At 38.4% G+C, this 26,274-nt stretch overlaps 1 protein-coding gene across 1 annotated transcript; it reads right to left on the reverse strand.

Moving 5' to 3' along the window:
• Window positions 1-1,968: 1,968 nt before the first annotated feature.
• Window positions 1,969-25,782, reverse strand: LOC145997418 (WD repeat-containing protein 36). Its single transcript, XM_083134444.1, has 2 exons — window positions 25,630-25,782; window positions 1,969-6,076 (listed from the first exon to the last, which is right to left on the reverse strand). The coding sequence occupies exon 2, from the start codon at window positions 6,003-6,005 to the stop codon at window positions 3,291-3,293; it is 2,715 nt and encodes a 904-aa protein (XP_082990570.1). The 5' UTR covers window positions 6,006-6,076; window positions 25,630-25,782; the 3' UTR covers window positions 1,969-3,290.
• Window positions 25,783-26,274: the final 492 nt, after the last annotated feature.

Raw genomic sequence — 26,274 nt, forward strand, 5'->3', positions numbered from 1 at the left:
TAAAACTGTTGAAGCCAGAACTAAAGCTCAACCAAGATAAGAAGAAACCCAGTAAGCTCGCTAAGTTGATCAGTCATTTGTTTCCCTTCTCACTGGCCTTTGCTTGTGCCCGAGTGCTCCCCATGGGTATAATTTTCCTCTCTACCTTCTTGTCAAATCTTTCTCAACGTTAAATATTATGTGTGTACTTTCATTGTGTATGGTTTTGCCCTTCATGATGGTACAAACACTGCAATGAATAAAATGTGGTAATGATAAGTTGTTGAAGAATGCTGGATATTTTGACAATGCATGAGCAGAATTAATGTAAATAGCTGATTGCATCGCTCATGGCACCGTTGCTTACTTAGGGCTGATAACACCAGAGGCTATTTCTCATTGTACATAAAAAGCCTCCCTGATGGTGCAGTGGTTGCATCATCACCTTGTAATCAAGGGATCCCAGGTCCAATACCCGGCGTAAGCACATAGTGGTTTGGATCCCACTTTAAACTGTAGGTCCAGTCCCAATTAACCTTACCGTGCATAAAATGGATTTAAAAACACCAACTCTATCAATCATGTTGGAAAGCTGAGCACTGAATACAATCCACCACCAACGCGATTCAAAAGTGCTATCAAATCTACTGATATCCCGATATCTTGACCAGTAAGTACCATCACCTGAAAGTAATTTTGTTTCAAATTTGTTTCTTGCTTTTCTTGAATTATATTCACCATTTGAACACTGAAATGCCATTTTATGTACTGATTTTCCTACTGAAATCTTGATATTTTTTTCAACTTTTTCAACAATAAATATGTGACCCTCGTGATTGCTTCGTCTCACGTTATGGTGGAGTGAACGTGTTTCAGAGGCAGAAAAGAAAGAAGAAACAACAGCCCTTGAAACCTTCAGTAGTGAGTATACTGTTAAGAACCCTCTGTAAGGTGCCTCATTCTGTAGAATAAACCATATAACTCTACCAAGTAAGAAACACCCTAGGAAACTCTCAAACTAAAGTCTAGTCTAGATAAGGCATAACTTACACCACATGCCATCATTTCACTAAGTAATATAGACCAGTTTTGGGCATGTACTTACTTTGTTCTCTAGCTTTCACCACATCATGTGACTTCCTCAGGAGATAGAACAAGAATAGGTAGATAGAACAAGAATAGGTAAGTTAAGGTTAAAAATATAAAAACACGATAAGAAGATAAACTGCAGTAGTTGCAAGCCAGACATGGAGTAGGAAGGAGTGACAGGGCACTGCACTGTCTTTTTAACCTTAACTTACCTTCCCATGTCTTAAATCTTGTCTATTCTTGTCGTATCTCCTGAGGAAGTCCTCCTCCGTGGCCATGTGGTCTAAGGTACTGTCCTTTGGGGCTCTGACTGTGGGACGGCATGGCTTCGAGTCCACCTGGGTTCAGTCTCTGGGTACTCGGCCTGTGCATAGGACCGGTGACAACCCACCATCATGAGGGAATTGGAGAGCTACGAGTGAGTAGCATAACCCGGTCTCGGATATCTCCTATAATGGGGGGAGGGGGGGGGGGTTGTTCGACGTGTTGACCCCATTACCGGTTCAAGATCTCCACACCTCTAGGTAGGATTGTGGTAGGGACACTGGCAGTCGGAAGATCGGCCTAGGCCCTTGCAAGGGCTGTCGAGCCACGGGTTATCTCCTGAGGAAGCCACACGATGTGGTGAAAGCTAGATAAAGTAAGTACATATGGAAAGTGTAATCATTAGTTTTCTCCTCCAGGGTGTTCCCACGTTTACATATTTCTAACATCCCTCCCTTGCTATATTGTCAAAAAATTCAACAAAGTTAAATATTATGCCTCAGTTTTTACTGCGATACAAACCCTTGGCACGACAATGTGTTGAATAGAAGCTGAACATTTTGGCAATGCAAAGGCAGGATTACATGGTAAGCAGATCATTACATCGGCTAAGCTTTGCTTGCTTAACAGTTGAAAATTTGACAACAGTACCAGAGGGTTTATTTTTCCTTGGTAAAGCAGTACACTAAGATACTTTCATGTTAATTTCATAATGGATCTCTCAGCTGGATATTACATTAGAATCACACCTTTCTGTAACATACCTATGCACGTGGGGGTACACCTGTCATCCAACACTAACTATGTTTAAGGTATAAAATACACTGTGAATTATACTGTGCTGAATGTTATTTGTCTTGCTTCCAAGATCAGCTACAGTTTTCTGCTGCACTTCCTAAGTGATGTAGTATTATATGATTGCGGACCCAAATGGCGACTGACCTACTTTTTCTACATAGTTCTAATCAGTCCACCAATCGTGTTCGGGGGTGTTTCAACACACTCAGTTGCAAAGTAAAAGCTGTAGAGGTAACATCACTCTCCCGTTATAACATTGTCAAGTGTATATCTCTTTTTGTGAGTTGTTTTATTAGCTTGTTTAAGTGTTTTGTATGCTATTGTACAACTTTTATCCGGTAACGGCATTGATCAACTCCACCCCTCCCCCACACACCATTTTACAGTAAGTTTGGCAACATGCTGTGTATCAGACACTCATTTGTTTCATCCTGCCAGGAACTTTCAGTGCCTTGTGACTCGAAAGTGCCCAATGTCAGTCTAAGAGAATTTCACTGAGCGCTGATTTCTTGTTTCTCAGCCGCCAGCTGGAAAAACAATCCGTATATAAAGTTTGCTTTGCATCCTTGAGGGGCATGTGCCTGAATATGCAGCATATGTAAAAACAAAAGCACTATCATATTTACTTTCATGACTAGCATATCCTCCCCTTCCTCACTAACCCACTTCAGTACAACATAAGAATCTTCCAACACAGATATCTTTTTTGTTACGTATTTAGGAGTGTGGGTGACGTTAACTTTATAATATTATGTCACTTAGAAAAGTGCACAGAACAACACAGCTGAGCTTAGAAGACAAAGAAAGAACGTTCAGCTACACAAAAGCACCCATTTGCACTGTTGCAATCTCACAAAGAATATTGATGGGTTACCCTGGTACCGAACGTGCCTAATGGAGAGTGAAAGTTCATACTGTCAGCAGAAAGATACCCTAAAATCCGTCAAAACAAGTTTAGTTACTCTGTGCTTGTATTACATCTCTTCACAAACAAAAGCAGGTACAATTTCATGGATTTCTGCAACAGTAATACATTTTATCAGTTCCATAACTCATTGACAAGAATATATATTTCATCTCCACTGTTCCATAAAAATGGTTTCAGCCGAGTAGCCGTATCATATCCCCTTTCACAATATCAACCTCACTATGTAATACCACTACAATGATCCTTTCAAGCTTTTTACCACACACAAGTTGTAAAACAACTGGTCCTGAAGTTTTTCCCAACAAGATAACTGACTCTCCTGTAACGTCGCTGCATAGTCACTTAACATCTTCTCTGAAGAAATTCTGCTTCCGTGAACCTTCATGAACAACGACAAGTATGCCTGTGCTAGTTCAAAATCCTTCCGGCTGTTGAACACAAAATCTATCATTTTCATAAACTGAAGCATTAATACCACAGAACAACCTAAATCAGGAGTCAGCGATTGTATTTCAAAGTCCACCGCTGACGGTCCCATGCTTTTCAACTTCTCCATCGGAAGAGAATAATCGAAGTAGTCTGTTTCGGCACTGGCTTGAAGCATTTTTGCGAAGACCGTTAAGCTCTGAAATCTGTTTGGTAGTAAACCATTCAATTCATTCACGCTCGAGTCGTCTGCAGGTTGCACATCAAAAGTGATATCCAAGGACGGGATAGTCGGCAAGAAGAACGGAGCCGACTTGGGTGCTTTCGGTGGTTCCTTTGGCTTGTTCCGTTTCTTCACAATGTCTATGTTCAACAGGTTCTGCCACCTGGAAGTCGCAAGAGTTGACAATGTTACCAAATCATCAGCAATCTGTTCTGGCGACATGAACTCGGGTTCTTCTTCACTCTCCAAAACTGGCTCTGGGGCTTCCTCAGCCTCTCCACTATCGTTGCATGTTACCGGCAGTTCTAGCATTGGGGCGTCAGAAGTTGTGTTCACAGGCTTCAACGACACAAGCGAGTATAGTGTTTTATTGGACCACAAGAAGATTCCGAGGTTGCCAACATGAGCTGTGGCTAAGAATTCACCCGTTGGGGACATGTTTAAGGAGATGCAAGCTGTACCAACCTGGAACCAGTCTACCAGCTGCCCTGATGGTATGTCCCATGTACGAATGGTGCAATCCATAGAGGATGATATCAACCATCGTGAATCGGGACTAAGAGTGATATCTGTGATCTTATTATCATGGCCGGAGAATTTCCTTACAACATTCCTGCTATCTATGTCCAGTACAACAATAACAAAATTATCCAGAGCTATAGCAATTAAGGAGCTTTCCCTGTGGGGTTGGATGAACGAAACAGATTCATCCAAAGACACTTTCTGCAAGAGACCACTCTTCTTAAACTGCCAAAACTTAAGAAGCCCATCACTGCCAGCAGTTACAACAGTCTGGTTCAGCGAATCCACTGCCACGCCTCTAACGAAGCGCTTATGGGCTGAAGGATTCCCATACGTGCCACGATGCCTTCCCGACTGTATGTTGAATCTGTCAACATGCCCAGAACTGTAGCCTATGAGGACAAAGTTACCGCAACTTGTCAAGCTCAAACATGTTGCGGTGACATTCTTTACGAGTGGCTTAGTTTGGAACCTCTCGTGAATAAGTTTAAGATTTCCCATTTTAATTTTATCGTACGACCATGTCGTCACGACAGCCAGACCATGATGGATTGCAGCAATATTATCCCACTCTTTCTCTCTGGTTGTTTCTGTGGTGAAACGTGTTATCGGAGGCATTATCAATGGATCTTCTTGCCTCTTATACTTCTTTGAGGCCTTACGATTGTACGAGGCTCGTCCAAGGCTCTTGTTGAAAGTTTCCGTGAGCGTTGAAAATATTCTTAGGCTAGAGTCGCCACCTGAGCTCAGAATATTGTGACCATTGCTCCCATGAAACCGAATACACATTGGAGGAACGCTATGCCCCTCTCGCAAATGCAGCAACCTCGCCCCTCCATCGGAAGTATCAAATATCCACATTTTCAGGGTGTTATCTTGAGAATTTGTCACCATCAACGGCTCACTTGGGAGGCAGCAGAGGCCTGAGACTGTACTTTCGTGAGCATGTTGTAACTGGCTGGCAACCCTTTTTTTCTCCAGATCCCAAAACACAACATGGCCAGCAACACTACCGGCAGCGAGAATTGGGTGACCGTCCGTTCTAAAAGAGAGTGAGCTGACCGGTCCATACTCCTGCATGAACTTCGTAATGGTTTTATCATATTTGAGGTTATGCAAGATAATCCGGCCATCGGCAAGACCAATCGCAGCAACATCCAGTGCAGGAGACTGCTCTAACACAGTAACTGGCGATCCCCAACCATCAAAAGTGTGCACAAGCTTCATAGTACGGATGTTCCACAACTTAAGCTGACCTTGGACACTGCCAAAAAGTACCTTATTCAAGTATGTGCTGGGATGCATAACGGTCGTAATCTCGAAAGTTTCATTATTGAACATCATATCCAGGTACAGTTCTTCAGACTTTATGTCCCATATTCTCACATGACTTTTCTCATCAATGGACAGCAGATGAGGACCAAAAGGCAGCATCAGGTGAATGGGAGAAGTATGTCCAATGTACGTATGCTTCAACTCCGTTCCTCTCCTCCATGCTCGAATGTCGTTGCCACATGCTGTGAAGATATGGTAGGTATCTGCAGCGATACATGTGATATCCGACGGATGGAGACCGCTTACGCTCAGAAGATTAAAGTGTTTGCAGCCGTACGTGTGGAAAGCTCTCCCAACGCATGTCACTACAAGATTCTCCTTCCGTCTTCGGATATACCTGACTGCCAGGGGAACATGGTTACTCACATAGCCAAGTGCTCTGTTTTGCATGAATATTTTACTTGACTGGGACATTTCACTGTAGTTCACATTGGCACACATACTGTCAACCGGAAATCTTCATCAACCACACAGCTTCAGACTGGATAGGGCTTACTGGGTGTCTCCAACCCCTGAAAGGAAAAACGTAACATAAACGACAACTTGTCAAGGAAACAATTTACGAGAAAGAGTTAAATTAAAACCTTAATACTCTTGATAAAAATTATAGGACAGACTGTGTACAGGTCAAATTTACATCAGGGATTAAGTGTTATTTACAAAACGTCCTCAAGGGTGCAACACTGATCAGGCAGGCTTCAAAACAACATTTTTGTCATTTTAAAGATGGCGCCTCCCTCCACACACATGAACCAGTGAAGAAAAGTGCTTCCTTGACCTCGAAGCACCAAACTTATACACATTCTATGGCAAATCAAATTCAATATCTCTTTGCTTACTTACCACATTAGTAAGTTTACGCATGGAGGAGGAGGAAGCTCGACAATGACCTGAGTTCACAAGGCAGATGGGTGCAAAGACCCTTTCAGTGGCTCATAGGTGACTGCACATGCATACCAAATATTCTACTTCTTGAAGACTTGAAAATACATGTGGATCAGCAATGCGGTCTTTGCTAAAATGCAGCAAACTTGTGCAACTTTACATGCAGAAATATACTAGACAAAAAACAAACAAATTAAGGTTTTCTTTTGACTGTCCCTCGTATAACTTCTTCAGAACTCAATAAAAGTAAGGTGATAAAAGTTTCAAATTACAAATATATTAATTACGCACACTCAATTGACCTGCAACAAGAAAATTTCTATTTGACTTGCAAACTGCTTTGGTAACTTATGGAACTTTGAAGTTCTTCACAATCATCTACATTTACCACATATCACTAATTCATAACAATGAAATTAAAACAATGTACCTTATTGGCATGAAATTATTCAGATAAAATTATGTGGTATTCAAAGTGTGGAATGTTCAAGTTAAAAAGGGTAAAACTGGGATGTTACTTGTCAACATCGTTTGGAATGAAAGGAATCGAGCTGTGGTTGAAACGTTAGTTGGCTGCCTTATCAAGTCTTACCAGAAAAGTTCCACAGTAAGCAAAGTTCTGTACTTTTAACCTCTTTATCTTTTAATATCATGGCATTTTACGTTAAGAATTGTCGGCCGCTTCTTGAAGCAGAACAATGTTTTATTTTCCTTATGATTTGGTACAAACCCACAGGAGATGTACTAGTAAGTAAAACATTGACTGAAAAATCAGGCGAAGCCAGGGCTGCCTGAGTACTGCCACTGTACCATTGATAGAACAATGGTACAGTGGGAACCATTCTAATTCCTGGACGACAGGGAGGGAAGCTTCTCCTTCCAGACAGCTGTGGCTGCGAGGCTGTCGCTGGGGACGAGCCAAGTCAGGTGGTTTCTATCTGTCTGCTGCGTCACAACGGGCATCACGCTACGTGGAGCTCACAAGCCCCAACTGCGAAGGTTGCGGGAATGAAACGAAAACATGTTTCAGATGCATTGCACATTCGGCAAGGGGATATGTGCATGGTAACTATCATATTAAAGACCGATACATACTGTATTTAGGCTGGTTTATGGTTAGTTTCCGATTGACACTAAATGAGTATTATCAAAATAGAGGGTCAGTCTTCTCGAGTAATGCAGAGTTCGAAACTTTAGATGCCTTTTTTAATTAAAGTGTATTGACTACTGAAGTGATAACAAGAACAAAGAACCTGGCAAGGGGTGGGGAAAAAAACATGGGAGGGAATAGTGAAGTTACTGGCTTTTTTTTAACATTTTCGCCCATCTCATTCTATATACGCCTACATACGAATAATGGTGATATAATTTCTCAATTTGATTCCTCCCTTTCCCTATTCATTTCAGTTTTCAGAAGTGTGAGTTTTATTAGCACAGAATATTGACCTAGGGTAAAGATATCTGAAACCCTGTTTCTTCTTCTTGTTTTGGTGACTTTGATTCCAATCCGCACTGCGTGTTGAATGGAAGGATCGAGATGTTATTCAAACTCGTAAAATATGTTCAAATTATGGCTGCTCTCAAACTCTCCGACATTTACTCTGAGGTAATAATTTTTCCCAGAAGCACACGCTTCTGGGAAAATTAATAAGTTCTTATTACTATTAACTTTATTATTATTAAATTCTGTTTTTATACTGTGAAATACATATTATAGAAAACGAAAGACGACGGATTCCCTAAAAGAAAAAAAAAATTAAACAAATGGCTTGAACACGTAGCTGGGAAAATGCAAATAATCTGTATACATGAAGGTTAAACAGTTTTTTGGTATGAACCCCAACGTAATATTATACCTGTTTACAATAATGATTGTTTCCCGAGGTGCAAGAGGGAGGGGTGTATTGACGTCTTAATATCTAGACGTTTCTCACTTAGGCCCAAAGCTACACTTGACTGACCGGGGGAGGAGGGGGGCACAAGTTGTTTCCAGTAACCATATTTAGATGTTTAGTCTATACATAAAGTTGTGATAATTGCATATATTTCTGAACACATATACTTCAATAAAAACTTATTTATATGTGCTATCTTGCCTAATTCGTAAGGAATAATTTTAAACCATTTATGTTGTCAGTTAAAAATTGCTCCTTAGTTTGGCGTAGCAGTAACATTGTCGTCTCAGTTTCGATACCTGGTGGAGACACACAGTGCTTCCGATCTCAATTTAAACTGTAAATCCAGTCTGCGATTAGTATAAAATTACGCACACATATTTATATTAATATTACAGAAGTGATGGTAATTTATTTCAATGTTTTGAAAAAGAAAAGGTTACATCCCGGGGAAGCACCGCCCCTCCACAACAGTTATCACTTTGAAATGCCACCTAAGATTATATGAATTTCAGTAATTCTTTGTTCTGTATTGGTGGACTGCGAACCTTACTTTTATTGCCTTTTCTGACAATAAAATGAAGGAATGCTTCGGAAGAGAATCTGGAAGATGAAAACAAATACAATGTCAGGAAGGTGCATGTGAGGAGGGGACATTCTCCCGCCTAACTACGGAATAGGCTCTTTCCGTGGCATTTTTAACTTTTGATTTTCCACCAAGGTAGGAAATTTATACTTTGATATGATGTCAGGAAAGAATTGGATTGGATGGATTTGTTGTTTTAAGTCCACTTTATGCACAATAAGGCTAATCGGGACTGGACCTACAGTTTATAGTGGGATCCGAACCACTATGTTCCTTCACCAGGAATCGAACCCGAGACCCCTTGATTACAAGGCAACAACGCTACCACTGCGCCATCGGGAAGGCCTGACATGATGTCAGGAAAGAAGAATTGATAAGTCACAAATGGGAGAGATGAAGCCAGACACTTTTCGTTTAGTCACAATTATATCCATAGAAAACACTTGTTCAGGATGGGATTCAAAACTGCCCACGGTTTGAACCAGAGGCTAGTTCAATATGTCCTTAATGACATTATAGATTGTGATTGATGGTGAAACATGATTGATTATTGCAAACTGAAATCTGTCTTGTCTATTAGTGTAGAAAGCATGAAATTTTGCATCATAAATTTGATTTATTAGAATAATACGTAAATGAGAAGAACATGTTGCATTCTATTTTCTCTACATTTCTTCAAATAAATGATATTATGAGGCATTCAAGTCAAGCCTGGAGTTTTGATTTTTCAAAATAACCAAACACATTTGGACGAATAGCAAATACTTTTATTTATCATGTCATCCTCCTCTACACTAATACCAGCGTATCATCCGTGCTTGGATACCAACAGCGTAAAAAGATTTGTCGCTGTGTCTGGGTCTTGATGGGGCAAATACATTCATTGACAAATATATATTTTCTGTGCATCAAACGCGCGAAGTGTATATTCCAAAATTATGTTATGCTTTAAAGTGTGCCAATAGCTAACCATCCTTCAGAGTATCCAACTCCTATAACAATTCCAGATAAAAGGATCTACACTTGTTGCAGTTATCGTGGACACAAAATTGCTGACGTCATCTTAGCGTCACGCGCCTCATCTAAACTGCGCACAATATTTGAGTTTCTTTTAATTCCATAATCTAACACTCTTGTGAGTCTCAGTCTCTAAGCTCCCCAAAAATCTAATCTAGGCAGTGATTGAAAATGTCCAAACAGACCAAAATTTATAGGTGTGTGTGTGTGCAGGTTTGTGAGTAGAAATTTGCTCTCAACTGAAGTAAGTTCAGGCAGGGTTTGAAAGTAACGAGTTTCAAATAACAGTTACTTTCTCGAGTAACTGTAAGTAGTTACTTTGTGAAACGATAAACTGTGCCTCAGTTACGTTTTCAGGTAAGGAGCATGGGCGTCGTGAGAGGGGATCGAACAGGTACGGACACCCCCAGGAATATCGCTTCATTCACACAAAGTTTCATGAACTTCGCTATTTTTTTATTGTAAATGAAAGAAATAAAGTTCAGTTAGTTAGTATTCGAACGGAATAATAAAAGAAAAAGAGGCATTAGATCGAAAACATTGGGTTTCAAAAAAGAAAAGGGCTAAGTCCTGAGGAAGCACCTGCAGTAACCAGGTTATGTTTTTCATACTTTACTTTTTTATACTAAGAATAAATGGTTCCACACTTTCCTTCCAAAACTTACTGTTTTATGTGAAAGGCAAACAACAGACAGCGTATGAGTAAAATATCCATCTAACTTTTAAAGCTTTCTCTTGAACAAGGTGTGTAAATGATAAGAACGCATAACTGTACATTTCAGTGCACGAACTGCAGGAAATTTAAAAAGATAATGAAGTCAGTTGTGCTGGACATTCACTCATCTGGTGGATCAAGTAGAAAAATCACCTCAATGATAATACTAATATTAATACATCTGGAATATTTTTATTAGTATTTAACAGATATTGTGTAATAATCATAACCATGATGATCATTATTATTAATATTTCTGGGCCTCGCAGATGGCATAGTGGCCGCGTAATCGACTTGTAATCAAGGGGTCTGGGCTTCGATTCCCGGTGGAGGCATTTAGTGGTTCGCATCTCATTTTGAACATCAGTAGATCTGGCTCCGATTAGCCATTCTGTGCATAAAGTGGAATTAAAGAAACAATTCAATGAAACGGCTCAATTCTATATTATTTCCACTATAGGTTGCCTGACCCCCCTTCCATTCACAAAAAAAATAATTAAAAAAACAACTATGATTTGCTCAAAGGTTTTTTAAAAAATTTAATAGTTATGCCTATACATTTTTGCAACGTGGATTTTTGGATGAAGTGGTTATTCAGATTTACTTTGAATTTTATGTCTATATTCATGAGTGTTTATAATAATTTATTGAAAATGAATGTTCACGTTTGAGGATAAAGTCAAGGAAAGCTTGTCTTCAGTTCAAGCATGTTACATGTTCTACAAGGTTTAGCTTATCTACAAATAACATCGTTATTCTTTAAAGCAATGGTAAACTCTCAAAATCAGTTAAATTCCATAAACAAGTAACTGTGTTAGTCCCTTTTTGGGCAAACTACTACAACTGGCTTACTTTTACGAAGTAATGTAACCGATCTTAACGCACCCCTTATAAAAGTTGACCCGCCTTAGCTGGGGGAAAAAAGGGTGGCAAGAGAGGTTAACGTCTTTTCTAGGGAACGTTTGATATGCGTTGGAGAGAAGACAGTCCGAGTCAAGCATTGATACGGTTAGGATCCGTGTTACGTTGGTTATTGGTTTCGCGGGCTGTGAAAAACTGTAAGTGAACTATCGGCCATAATCTCAGCCGGAAAGAGATATAGTGTCTAAGGAACGAACTGTGAGTGAACTATCGGCCTGTGCAGTATCTCTACTAGAACCTGAGAAAAGGTTACTAACAAAGAGAGGCTACATGTTTATTATGAACCAACGACAGGAGGATTAGAAGATTGAAGACATCGAACTCAGTATCAGCAAGATTTGTGCTTTCCCCCCAACTCCCCCTAAGTGTTCAACGTTAGTGTTTTTCAGCGTGTTTATCGCCAAGTGAAGTAAATACCAAAGTAGTTACATCAAAGACGTAAGTACTCTGTGAAATAACCTCTAAGAACTAAGTTTGGTCTATCTCAACAAATTCACACCGGAAGATGACTAATCTGTGTATTCCGGAATCGTTTGTAAACCACAAACGCCAGGTGTCTGGGCCTTTAATAAATATTAATACTGTATTTTGTGGTGTATGAATACTTAGATACTTAAATATAAAAAATCACTGCTGATCTCCTTTTGTGTTATTGACGTTGTTCGACGGCAGAATAATAAATTGCTCTAGTAAAACCAAAAGATAGAAAATAACGGTATAGTAATTTTACAAAGTCTGAAAGCAACAAACACAAGATCTTTCATCTGCCTGTACGCTGGAGAGGATACGTTGTTTTAAAAAAATTCAACTCAGTTTTCAATAATTCATTTTCATTTGTTACATGTTGGAAAATAGTTCACTAAAGTAAAATTAATACGTATAAATACTCGTCCAGGGAGAATTGAACTTTTAATGAATCGTTATTTTATTAGCTGAAGATACTCTAGTGTTTCGCCTTTAGCAAAGCTGATCTGTTACATTATGTGCATATGCTTCATGTATACTCTCCTAGCTTTGTATTTTAACTATTTATAATAAAATACTTTGGGAAAATGATGGAAATTAACAAGCGCTTCTCAGGTTGCTGACCGGCGATTTTGTTGAAATACTGTGTTGTGCAATCTATGAACTTCTCTTTCTAAACATAAAGAGAAATTGATGATATTGAATAAAAATTATCATTTTCACAGGATTCAAACTCACGAACGAACAACCCTCTGGTCTACTGGCAGACACGTTATCAATCTTGCCTTGACATTCCGCACTGTAGTGTTGAGTTACAATCGTATTACTTTAAAATATATAATCATGTGTGCTTTGAAAGTAATAAATCCTTCATTCCTCTCGAAATCCATGCAAACGTGTTTTACTCCATATATATTCCCTTCGGTGAATGCTGTTACAGGAGTGTTGTGTGGACGGAAAAGCCGATTCTGCAGCTTGCCTAGGATTTCAAGCGCGCCAGATGTTCATTGCAGACACCACTTGGCTCGTACCCAACGATAGCATCCTACCTGCATGGAGGGGAAAATTCCCCGCTGTCTGGGAATACAAATGATTCCCACTGTACAGTATGTCAGAGACCCGGGTTCAAGTCCTTTCCACTGAAATTTCTAGTTTTCTCTCCCTTACCAGAGATTGAAAACAACATACCACTACATTGTTTTGATTTCATTTTTACGAACGGTGGAATATTGATTGCTGGGGTGGTTGTGTAAAATGTTTCCCTGATACAGGATTCTTGTCCAGGTACTCTGAAAGTTAGTGTGGTGGGATGTTACATCTTGGTCTTTTATTAATGATTTAGTGCATTAATTTCATATCTGCACACACACACACACACACACAAACACACACTGTGAGATACGAATGTGAACATATCAAGAATTTTTTTCTTGGCATGGACACTTCTAGATCTATCAAACACTATCTATAAACTGGATCAATATAAACCAGAAGTGTCCGTGACTACTCTATGAAGAACAGAGAGAAAAAAAAAATTAGAACACTTTTGATCTTGGAAGAATAAGACTGGGTGGGTTGTCATAGTCCACATGGTGAACAGTAGTAGAAAAACAGGATAACCTGAAGGTTTTGTGATACACATTATTAGATTATTCATTTCACCAAATGCTTAACAAACCTAGTAAATTAATCATCATTTGCACTGGTAAAAATGTACAAAGGAGTTAAAGGTGTTATAAGCTCAATGCAAATAAAGGAAACAAAGTTGATTCCTGCACTATCTAGCATCATAAACAACTTTAGTATTATAAGAATTCTATGTACATGGCTCTACTGGTAACAGCATGAATAACTTTGCAAATAATAACATTCCGCTAGCAACAGTGAAAAAAATGTTGGATGGCATGTTTATTATTCTGATATAGTAATACAGGAAACAGACAAACATTTAAAAATTACTTTCTGCACTCGATATTTTAAAAAAGGACTGGAAATTTCCATAAACGAACTCAAAATATTTTTAAAAATTCTTCTTTAGAACAGAATTTGAAAATTCAGGCACCATGGTGACCAGGCCCTGTCTTTCTCTACCCCTGATTATAAGTATTGGCATTTCACAATTCACATGAATTCAGATTTAGCAGGTGACGTGTCATGTTAGGTTTCCAGAATGGCTAATATTAAAAAAAAAATGGAAATAAAAAACCCTGACCAAGCACTAGAAAAGTTTTAAATTTTGCGTTTCACATGAGTAGAAGATGGCATTGTCCGGAAAGTTTCCCTATTGCAATTTCCCTACTTCTTTCTTTTTTCTGAAATTCCTTTGGAAATTGCATGGAATTCCTATTTTCTTCTTCTTCAAACATGTAATAAAAAAAGAAGGTGCTTCTTATGATATTAAAGTGACTAATTTTCCAAAACAGGGTGTAAGACAGTATCTTGGTGTTCCTGTTTACCTGTGTTATATGTAATAAAATTAGATATTAGTAATAATAAAAATGAATGTGTACAATTCTACTGCTACTTCTGGTTTGCATACCAAATGAATGAAGAGAATTGAAGTGATAATAATTATCATGTTACACAGCAGTTGCTTGCATATTGAATAAATGGTAAGAATTGACAATATAGAGAAAGTCTGTAATTCACTTCCTACTTCTTATGCACTCCTGGTGACGTATCTGGAGTTACGATTTGGGGGTCGCGTGTTAAAATTGTACATTTACGTATAAAAGTTGTAAAATAACATTGTTATTTACCGCGATAATTCTCCATAAAGGAACACAGGCACCATCTTTCATGTAAGAACAAATGTTAGTCGGTTACGTGCTACAAAACTAGGAATTGCTTATTGAAAGTGATCATTGGCCCATAAATCATTAACGGATAACCATTTCAGGTAATGTTAGCTTAGGTTTAGTTAGGTTAGGCAAGCATAGTTATAATATTTCATTCGTAAAACTACACATATACTCCACCACTGATTTTAGGAAAAATGGGGTGTTCCGTAGTGATGAAACATTGTTCATCGGTTACGTGCTACAAAACTAGGAATTCCTTATTCAAAGTTATCATTGGTCCACAAACCATTCACGGAAGTTAGGTTTTAGGTTAGGTTCAGTTAGGTTAGGCAAGCACAGTTATAACATTTCGTTCGTATACTCCACCGCAGATTTCAGGAAAAATTACGTCATCCGTAGTGATGAAATTTTTTTCGTCAGTTACATGCTACAAAACCAGGATTTTGTGGAGTTAATGAAAGTAATCATTAACCCACAAACCATTCACGGAAGGTTAGGTTAGGCAAACATACAGGGTGACAAGAAATAACCCATACTAATGTTTGTGATCATAAAGTTATTAAACCGAAACAATTGAGCAAAACAACACTGAAGAACAATGACATGGGACCTTAGGAACAGGATGTTCAGCCGGTTTCGAAGTGCCCTCCCTGGGTGGCGATACAGAGATCCAAACGGGCATTGAAATTTTGGGCGATGGTCCACAGGTTCTCGGGCGACAATCGGTTCCACTCATGACGCAGCGATTGCTTCAGCGGCTCCAAACTGTGGTGACGTTTAGCACATACCCTGGCCTCCAAAATCGACCAGACACTGTAGTAAATTGGGTTGAGATCCTACGAGTAGGGCAGCCATTCCGTCGATGCGATGAAGTCCGGAAAATGTGATCTGCACCACGCTTGCGTCATTTTCGTCCTGTGGGCTGGAGCGGAGTCTTGCTGGAATGTCCATTGCGTATCGCCGAAGTGCTGCTGTGCCCACGGAAGGACGACGTTCTCGAGAATGTCGTGGCGGTACACTTCTTGGTTGATTTTGACCCCTTGATCCACGAAAACCAGGGGCGTCTTGCTGCTTGCGCAAATTCCACACCACACCATGACCGACTGCGGTTTTTGGCGGTGTTCGACAATGGCTGAGGTACCGGGAGCCCCTGCAGACCAGGTCCTGTCGTTTTGGCGGTTGTGCACCTGCCCCACGGTGAACAGCTTCTCGTCTGTGAAAAGAATGCGCTCCCATCGCTGACCTGCCGCTCGGCGCTTCAGAAGGTGCCATCTTTTGAGTCGCAGGCGCTTGTTTTCGTCCGTGAGAAGCTGAACTTTTTGGAGCTTTTACGCCTTGAGGTTGAGTTTCTTTTTCGCCATTTGACGCACCGATTCGCGGTTCATCCCGATCTCACAGGAGACTTTTCTCATGGAGAACCTCGGATTTCACTGAACTTGCTTTTTGATGATCTTTCAGTTTTGGGACGTGTTGACGGTAGGCTTTCTTCTCTTCCGGGACTGTCCCCTTCATGGCCGAGCTCCTTGAATCGCCGAACTGCGTCTGAGACTGTCATTTTTGGAACACCCAGCAAACGGACAATTTCACATTGAAGCTTTCCTTGACGCCACAGTTTCAAAATTGCACTGCGTTTGGTTGACATTTTGAAACACAAAGAAAGTAATCGTTATGAAGCCGAAACAACCGGTACAGTTACAAAAGACTATGGAGAATCCAATAACACAACAATTATTTGGCTACGGTACACTACATTCTTGGCAGGATACGCCAAACTTTGTACGGGTTATTTCTTGTCACCCTGTAGTTATAACATTTCGTTCGTAAAACTACGCATATACACCTCTATATATATATATATATATATATCAATCAGCTTTCTCTCAAATTTCCAGACGTGACCCCCTTTTCTTTTACAACAGATTCGTGATTAGGAGGCCAAAATTAGTTAGTATACCGAAAATTAACAAAATTGGAGACTCTCTCTATATTGTCAATTTGCTCCGAATAAATATTATGTACCTCTACATTTAGTCTGATAAATCATAATTACCAACACACAAACTGAATTAAGAAACATTTTGAATACAAAGTTGTTCGTGTTACCACTTCCTTCATATCACAAAATAGTAAAATAATAATAATAATTAATGTGGCCGTAGTGGTTAAACAATGTAAAAGTTGTTGTTTCAAGGTAATGCACCAAGAGTTTTCCTACAGTGCCCACAGTGCATTAGGTTGCATGTTGGCTGCCAACAAACTTCTCTGAAAATTTCTGAAGTATAGTATGGCAAACAACTTCCAACAGCTGCCACTTCAGTAGTCACTGTTTACCAGCCATCCACATGATCTTCCTTTACCTTAACTGCTTTTTTCAAGTTTTAGCTCCTGTTCTGATCAAGATCATTGGTGTAAACAAGTGATAAAAACACAATACACTTGACATGATCTAATAAATAAAAAATGCAGTGGACAATTTTCACGAGTTAAAAAACTTTTTTCTTTTGGAGAGCCTAAATGCGTAAAATGAAAAATAGTCATTTACCATTTTTAAATGACAATTGCAATGGTACTGAATACAGAATGTATACAAAAATTTACAGCAATATGTACTTGGGAGTATTTTTATTCCTTCAAAGCACAGCCTGTTTTACAATTCTTAGTGTGTTTTGGCTAGCCATGCAATATTTTTATTTATTTTTCTTATTTCTTGTATTTACGTATTACTTGCATTGTAAAATTATTCCTCTTGTAGTTTATTGAGTTGTAACAAGCATTTAACACACTATTTTGATGTAACGAGTGAAGACATTCACGTCATCAGACATTTATTTTTCGTTACATTAATCAAACTAAAAATCAATAACGGGAAAATATAAACGTTGATGGATACAAAACACATGAGCATCATGGCAGTCGGAATTACACAACCGATACTTGGATATGATACATGAATTTTCATGGAAGATAATTTAAAGGAATAACTAAAATAACTGTTACAATTTTGGAAACACATTTGTATAGTGGAACCACAAGGAAAAACCTGCACAGAACCTCATCGCCCTAGCAGGTGGGGGAAAGGACAGGGGAAGGAGCCTTCAGTGCAGCTCATGTCAGTGTTGCCAGACCTATTGATTTCTTGGGAAAATTCCTTAATAAACTATTGTTATGGAACCTCCAACGGCCTGTTCAAAAACAAGTTTCCTGCTCATGAACTCCACTCAGCCATGAAAAGTGCTGTTTGAACTGTGAAATTATGCCAAACGATACTCAATTGTGCTAGGACATTATTATTTTATTACTATTACTACATTACTACTATTTTTAGATGGTTGTATTTTATCCCACCCGAAAATTATTTCTATTTTAGTTATATTAAGTTGCTTTTGTGCCCCTACGGGTAAGTACGACAATATGGATGAATGAAAAACTGATGAAATGGATGAAGTGACACAAACACAGTGAAACGTCCTTGCCTTACTAGGTAGAAACACTGACTTCGTAGTGTGGGCAAATTATTTTATACATGTATGTGTGTGTGTGTGTGTTGTGCGTGTGTGTATTTCTAGCAGATATGGAGGATAGGTGGCATAGCATAAGCGTTGCTATCTTGAATTATTGAGGAAGACATGCTGTCTAATTCACCAAATATATTTCACATACGTAATGCATTTTCTCATTATGGTGCAGGATGCTTGCCCACCCCTAATGATAGCTGTACACCGAACACCAGCAGAAGGCAAATTCATTTGTTATTGTTAGCATTCGACTTGAAAGATTGTGGAAAATGAATGTTGCCATAAAAGTACCTATTATTTCAGACGTATGAGTTGATTTCAGTCACAATAATTAACATCCATTATTATAATAGGAATGTAGGAACGTGATAATTTCAAACTGAAGTGGTGTTATCTGAGAGGGCACCATTATTACGGGGTAATATGCCTCGTTTACCTGCCTTATAAAAATTCATTGTTTCCCCCTCGCTGGAAAAAATCTGTGGACGTCCCCTTGCCCACCAGTGTGCACGCCTATGCCCCCCCCCCCCCCCCAGAACATTGTTCATTCGCTACTATTAGATCATCGGATTTTGTAGCAGATCTTCTGGTTTCCCAAGGAAAAATCTCCCGATTTTTTCAAGTCTAACCTGGCAACACTGCCCCAAGCACCAATAACGACAGGGAAGATGCACGAACGCTTTTGACGGAACGTTTTCTTCCTTGTGGTCGAGCTATACATATTATTCCTACCAATTTCTTCATGTTGCCCAGACAAAATCACATGCTGGGAAAGATTCCACTTTATCGTGGCTAATGTGCGGCTTCCATTGAACTATATATAACTGGGACGCTCGCTGCAACGCTGATCGGCTTCGAAATTTGAAGCCACTTTTGCTATTAGTTTCTCACGAAAGAAGGGAAGAAAACGTGGTGATCCCATAAGCTAACGTGTATTTACTATTTACTCGCCTCTTTGCTTTCGTATAGCACCAAAATAAACATAATTTAACCATATTCATGCATTCAGTGCTATAAATTAATGTTTTATTAAGTGTTTCTCCGCCACATTAATAGTTGACATGTGTTTTTTCAAACAATGTATCCAGTCTTAAGAGGGTTGAACATGGTATGTTCAGCGTTTGGATGTATAAATCGTTTAGATAATTGCCCGGGTGTATGTGTTTTATTGGTATCATTCCTAAAATATGTGTATACTATGCCTAATTGTATTTATTAGAAGTTGATGACAGTAATTAAATGTTATAGCGGAAGCTTTCGAATGTGTTTACAGCTACGAGTTTCATACACTGTCACAAGTGATTAAATTTTGTAATAACCAATTGGAATTATTCATAAGTTATAACTAACTAACTAACTCTCTAGCCTTCTTAAACCCAAAGGTTCATGGCTGCACCAACACAGGCCTTCCATCTGTCCCTATCTTGAGCAAGATCTATATACTCTTTTCCATCCCTACCGATTTCCTTTAGGTCCATCTCAACATTGTCCCTCCATCTTCGTCTTGGCCTTCCTACAGGTCTCTTACCATCAGGTTTCCCAATAAGAATCCTGTGAACTCCTCTTTCTTCTCCCATTCCTGCCACATGGCCTGCCCACCTAAGTCTTCTTGATTTAATTATTCTAATCATATCTGGACATGAATACAAATTATGTAGTTCTAAATTATGTAACCTTCTCCACTCACCTGTCTCCTCATCCCTTTTAGGTCCAAATATTTTCCTCAGAATCTTATTTTCAAATACTCTCAATTTATGTTCCTCTTTCAATGTAAGGGACCAAGTTTCACACCCATATAATACTACAGGCAAAATTATTGTTTTGTATATTTTAACTTTTAGTTTCTTAGATATTAAACGAGAAGACAAAAGTTTCTGAAGAGAGAAGCAACATGCATTTCCTAAATTAAGCCTACTTTTTATTTCCTCTTTAATATAATTTTCATTTGTTAATATTACTCCTAAGTATTTGAATTTGGAAACTGGTTCAAACAAGTTGTTATCAATAATTAGATTTTGATTATTACCTAACACTTGGTTTCGGCCTGTAAGCATATATTTACTTTTCTCTTTGTTAACTTCCAAACCTATCTCTTTAGTAGTTTTGAAAAATATTTTAGCATTATTCTTAATTGTATTTATATCATCCCCTAATAAGTCTACATCATCTGCATATGCTAACAACTGAGTCATTCCATTTAATTTTAGTCCTTCTTTAGTTTCTTTTACCTTCCTAACAGCATATTCTAAGGCAAAATTAAAGAGCAATGGAGATAATGCAACTCCTTGTTTTAACCCATCATGAATTGTAAATTTTTCAGACACATTAATACCCACACAAATTTTACTTTCTGTTTCACTGGTGCATACTTTTATCATACTAACAAGCTTCTTAGGTATTCCAAACTCTACTAATATATTATATAATTTCTCTCTTTTGACCGAATCATATGCTTTTTTTAAATCAATGAATAGCTGATGGACATTTTGATTATATTCCCACTTTTTTTCAAGTGTCTGTCTGATGTGAAAAATTTGATCTGTAGTTGATCTGTTACGTTTAAATCCACATTGATAATCACCTATAATTTCATTAGCATATGGGGTTAGTCTTGTTAAAAGAATGTTAGTTATAAATATATGAAATTAATTGAGTCATGGAGGGAAGCTAATCAGAAGAAACAAAGCAAATTAAAATAATTAATCTCCGGATAGATTTTTGTCATAAAATGTTAATTTTATCCACATGCGATGCTTACGAGCAATTTGTGTATATTGTTGTCATGTCAAGCAATAGTTAATAAATATTAATAGTGCACCCAAAAAAGTGCCTAGATATTATGTCCTAACTTCCATACAATGTGTGTTTTTCACAAGAAGCAGAGGAAGAAAAAAATGTGTGGAATCTTCAAAATGAGTGTTAAATATTGTTTGAGATTTGTTGACCGTGATTCAGTTGTTTTCTTTTCTGAAAGTGTTAATTGTGTGCCCAAAAGAATGTTATCAGGGTGTCTACCAGCCTGGAAATCCTAGAAAAATAAGGGAAATTTATTTATTTATTTATTGAGAAAATTCCAGATACAGCACAGGTGGCCATTTTACACTGAAATTGTCAACAATAAGAAAGCAATAATAATAATAAGCAAAAAAATAAAAAATTAAAAAATAATTAAGAGTAACAAAACAAAATAAAAGTGAATAGTAAATGAACATAAAAATAAGTAAAAGATGGCACTATGTGATATTAATTACAAGTATTTCTTCTGATAGAAGACCAAAAGGCAAACTGGGAGGAAAATATATCAATATTTGAGGTTTTTTTCTAGGTTTTTTTTGTATAAAATAATCTTGTGTTGTGTGTTGTGCGCATAGGTACTCGAAAGTGGAATTCCTGCAGTGGATTTTGCCATCCACAATTTTGTATAAATAACTGAAATCATTCTGCAAAATTCCCTGATATTTTTTTTTTGTAAGTTTAGAAAAGACGAGATGCGGAGATGAAAAATTGCATAATGAGGGAACCCTGTGACGGACTATAGCTATAATGGAACCACAAGCAAAACAACCTGCACAGACCCGCGACTCCTGTGCACTGTACTCCCGCAAGTAGGGCAGGGGGAGAGTGGACCATGCTTCCTTATGGCCCGAGGTGGAGGGAAGAAGGGAAAGCTGCACGGGGACTGTGGTCAATCTATAGGAAGAAGTGAAAGACTGAATCGATTCTAGAGAGATGAGTGGGACATGCCATGGACCAGACAGGAGAGCAGTATTCTATTATTGGGGAAATGAATGATTTGAAGTACAAGGTGAGGGCTGAGATGTCACTAATTTCAGTGAAACGGTAGAGTAAACCTAAGCGACGCATGGCCTTTTTGTGGTGCATCAAATATGTTCCTCAAATGTGAGCTTTTGGTCGAAAACAATGAATAGGTCTTTGTGAGAGGATACTGCTTTGATGTTATTGCGAGAGATGGAGTAAGATGACTTTAACAGATTCTTCTTGAGAGAGATAGTGAGAGTAGTACACTTGTCAGGATGTAATGTAAGGCCTCATGTCAGGCACCAGGAAGTAAATGTTGTTATGTCATTCTGAAGAAGATGAGTATCGTCGGAAGTGGAGATTTCTCTGAAAATTTTAGTCATCTGCAAAAAGAAGATAATTACTAGAGGGAGCTGTGGAAATCCAGAGAGGACAGGAAGAAAGTTAGAAACAGTTCCTGGAAGAACGACATGTTGTTGGCGATTGCTAAGGTAATCTGTGAGAAGGGTTAGAAATTTGCCATGAATGTTGAATCTATTGCATAATTTGTGAATCAGAAGACGATGACTAACAGTATCAAAGGCTTTGGCCAGATCAACGTATATTACATCTAATTGTGAATTATTTGAAATGCATTTCATAGCATGTGAGAGTAAAACAGACAGGTTTGTAAGACAGGAGCTACCAGGAAGAAAAACATGTTGCTTAGAGCTTAAGTACGGAGAAACAAATTTGTACAGTCGGTCTCTGACTACTTTTTCACAGATGATGGACAGAGGAGAGAGTAATGAGATTGGTCTGTAAGATGAAACAAGATTCTTTGTTACCACTCTTGTGAATCGGTTTGATGTTAGCTTGTTTCCAAGCGTGAGGAAAGATGCCTTCCGAAAAACATCTGTTCAAGAGAATGGAGAGAGGATAGCAAAGGGATGGCACAGTTTTCCTGAGGAAAATGGTGTTGCTATCGTCCGGTCCTAGGGCACGGTGAGCTGAAAGAGACAATAGATTCTTTACCTCATCGGGTGTAGTGACAAGCGTTGTTAGAGAGGAGGAACAGACTGGTCTTACGTTTGGCAATGCTGCAAGGGAAGACGGCGGGCAGAAGTTTCCATGAAAATAACAGTTGAAGAGTTCTGCCCTTCGGTTGCCTATCGCACTTTCACTATCATGTGTAATTTCAGCTGGAATCCTACTGTTATTTTTTCTTGAGTTTTTTGGTGTATTTGTGGAAAAATAAACATTTACGTAGTAATGCACCAAGAATAGGTTTTTGAAAAAGGAAAATGACAAGCAATAAATTAAAAATTTGTTGCAGGCAAATTACTTCAATCTGACCTGACTACAACTGGTAATTATACAGTAGAAATTGTATATGAAATATTTTAGGAAAAGGTAACGTTTCGAAATTTCCCACTTTCACAATTTTTTAGGTTGTATTTCGTAGATATGAGGAATAATTGAGATACTTTTACTCAATTTTACTGTAATTATGCATTATTTATGGTATAATTATGATATTTTATGTTAAAAAACATTGCGTTATCACAAGTAAGTACATGCCAAGTATTATGTAAAAGCTCTCGACGCTTGTTCCAGGCAACAAACTAGTGAGTTGGTAACACTGCGAAAGGAGAAAAAGATGTATCGATGGTTATCACAGAAGCTATAAATCTCCATCCTAATAATAGAATAGAATATAATGAGGTAAAGACACGTACCTAATCACGCTCTTTACTGGGCTCACCCTTGATAACCCTTCCAACAGTCAGTTTCTATTAATCTTCTTGTTATCACTTTTACATGTTCAGCATTTTTTATGGTAACACTTTACAATACCAGAGACGGATTTCTTCAAATTTACAGGAGAAAGTACTTACGCAAATCATTTTCTGTAGCGTTTTTGATGTTCGGGAATGTAGTTTTGATCCACTTTAATGCGAATGCATGTGGTTTTCTACGAAAATCTATTTCAGACGTGCTATTGCTGCTGCCGCCATTTGCTTTCTGCACGAGAGCGTATATATGCTAAATTGAACGAAAGGAGTGCTAATGTAACCTAACCTAACAGGCCTAACCTAACCTAGTAGGCATACCTCGTCCCTGTGATGGTTCGTGGGGCTATCGTGAATTTTTGTGCTAACGTCAATGTTTTTTGGGGCTACCCGTGGATGGTTTGTGGGAAATAAGGAACAACAGTAAGTACTCGTTAATGTACGACATAGACATTATTTTCGTTATAAATTCATTATTTCACCTAAAGAAATGTTCCGCAATGCAGAATAGTACGTTAGCAATGTAAAAAATTGCGAAATAAATCATTGATAGGTGTCTCTGGTATAGTAAAGTAGTACCTTTTTTATCCTTTAATAGGTATTTTACACACGTTTTATTCACAAATAACAAAAACATGCATAGAAAGTGGTGTCTGAATGCAGGTAATATGCTCAATGCAATTATGGCCTTTTTTTCGGAAATAATCTATCGTCAAAATTCATTTGACACCACAGAAAAATTTGTCTGCTTAGCTTTTCTTCCCACATCCCCTCACGTAACTAAGCAAGAGAATGGCTTCACTTTTGCGCCGTAAAGCAGTACTTCCATGTTATATATAGTTAAATGGGGAATTCCAAATAAATTTTTGATTGGTAATACCTTCTCTGTGGTAATACCAGCAGATTCTTCAAAGTAACAGTGACTAATTTTACCCGTTGGTGATGCAAGCGTTACCCTTGACTCTCTGTATTTTGAAATTGTTGACATTCGTACTTACCTATTCTGCATTGCAAAAGATTGTTTAACAAGGGATTTAGCTTTTTTAACGAAAAATTTCCATTTTCGAAATATCGAGTAATTAATCTTTCTTGTTTTTCCCCTTCCATAGGTATTTTTCTGTGAAAATGAGTGCTAATGGAACCTAACCTAACCCCGGGATGGTTCGTGGTGCTTTCGTGAATTTTTGGGGCTAACATCAATGATTTTTGTGGCTCCCCGTGGATGTTTGACGTTAACTCCAAAAACCATTGACGTTAGCCCCACGAAACAATACAGGGACGAGGTATGCCTACTAGGTTAGGTTAGGCCTGTTAGGTTAGGTTCCATTAGCACTCACATACAAACACGAATTAACGGTGAAATAACTTGACCGATGAGAGAGAACAGTCCTGTCACCTTCAATTGCTCCAAAATCACTATGTATGTGAAAAACTGTGTGTCTTTTCGTGTAAAAAGCATAATGGCACCTTGAACTATGTTCCGCAATACACAATTCGTAAGTACGAACCATGCGAAACACAAAATATTCGATTTTCATGTGTCTCCGATAAACTAAACTGTTACAGCAAAACTTATCTGGTGTTTCATGACTTGTCACTGTTGCATTTCCAAAAGTAATTTCACGCTATCACTTGCCTCACATAGAAAGGTATATATGCATTATCCGACAATCATCCCACATTTTTTTCATAGTCTTCCTAAAAAAACACAAACCTGTCAAAACATTTACTTACCTTTTCACATTATGCAGAAGGCCATGCTACCAATATTAGCAACGTGCATACAGCAAATTATTTTCATAAGAGAAAAATATTTTGTTTATAGCATGACATCGAACGAAACCACGTGTACGTCAAACGAGATGGTGTACCGTGGGACAATTTAGGACAACGTTAACGAATGGAGTTTTGTGGTCTTACGATTTATCCATTACAATGTCAAAAATGAATGATATATTAATTTATTTATACAAGGCATTTGTTCAGTGCGAAAAAAAATATCGGATTTATTATCGCTGTCGTTGAGACTCAATTGCATACACGAATAATTATGTAATTCTATCTTATATTTATTTTTCAGGGGACATGATGGTTCTTCCCTGCTCCCCAACGCCCATGAACGTAGAGAAATATTATCGTTTGCAGTGCAGAGCATTTGTGACATCATTCAACCCAACCTTACCGGTGGCACCAAATTATATGGGCCCGTGTGGCCCGAGCCAGCCACTAATTTTTGGCGTTATTATTATTATTACATTCAGAGGCGCAAACACGATTTTTTTTCTCCGGGCGGGGGGGGGGGGGGGGTAAGTACCAACAGTGACGTGCGGTGACGTCGACACTTGGGGTAGCAGTCAGTGGCGTGCTCAAGGGGGGGTG

This window comes from Lepisma saccharinum, chromosome 13, assembly GCF_977018435.1.
Source record: "Lepisma saccharinum chromosome 13, izLepSacc3.1, whole genome shotgun sequence".
NCBI classification, from domain to species: Eukaryota; Metazoa; Arthropoda; class Insecta; order Zygentoma; family Lepismatidae; genus Lepisma; species Lepisma saccharinum.

Excerpts from the sequence above, each read along its gene's own strand:
- LOC145997418 (XM_083134444.1), bottom strand. The coding sequence starts at position 6,005 with ATGTGTGCCAATGTGAACTACAGTGAAATGTCCCAGTCAAGTAAAATA.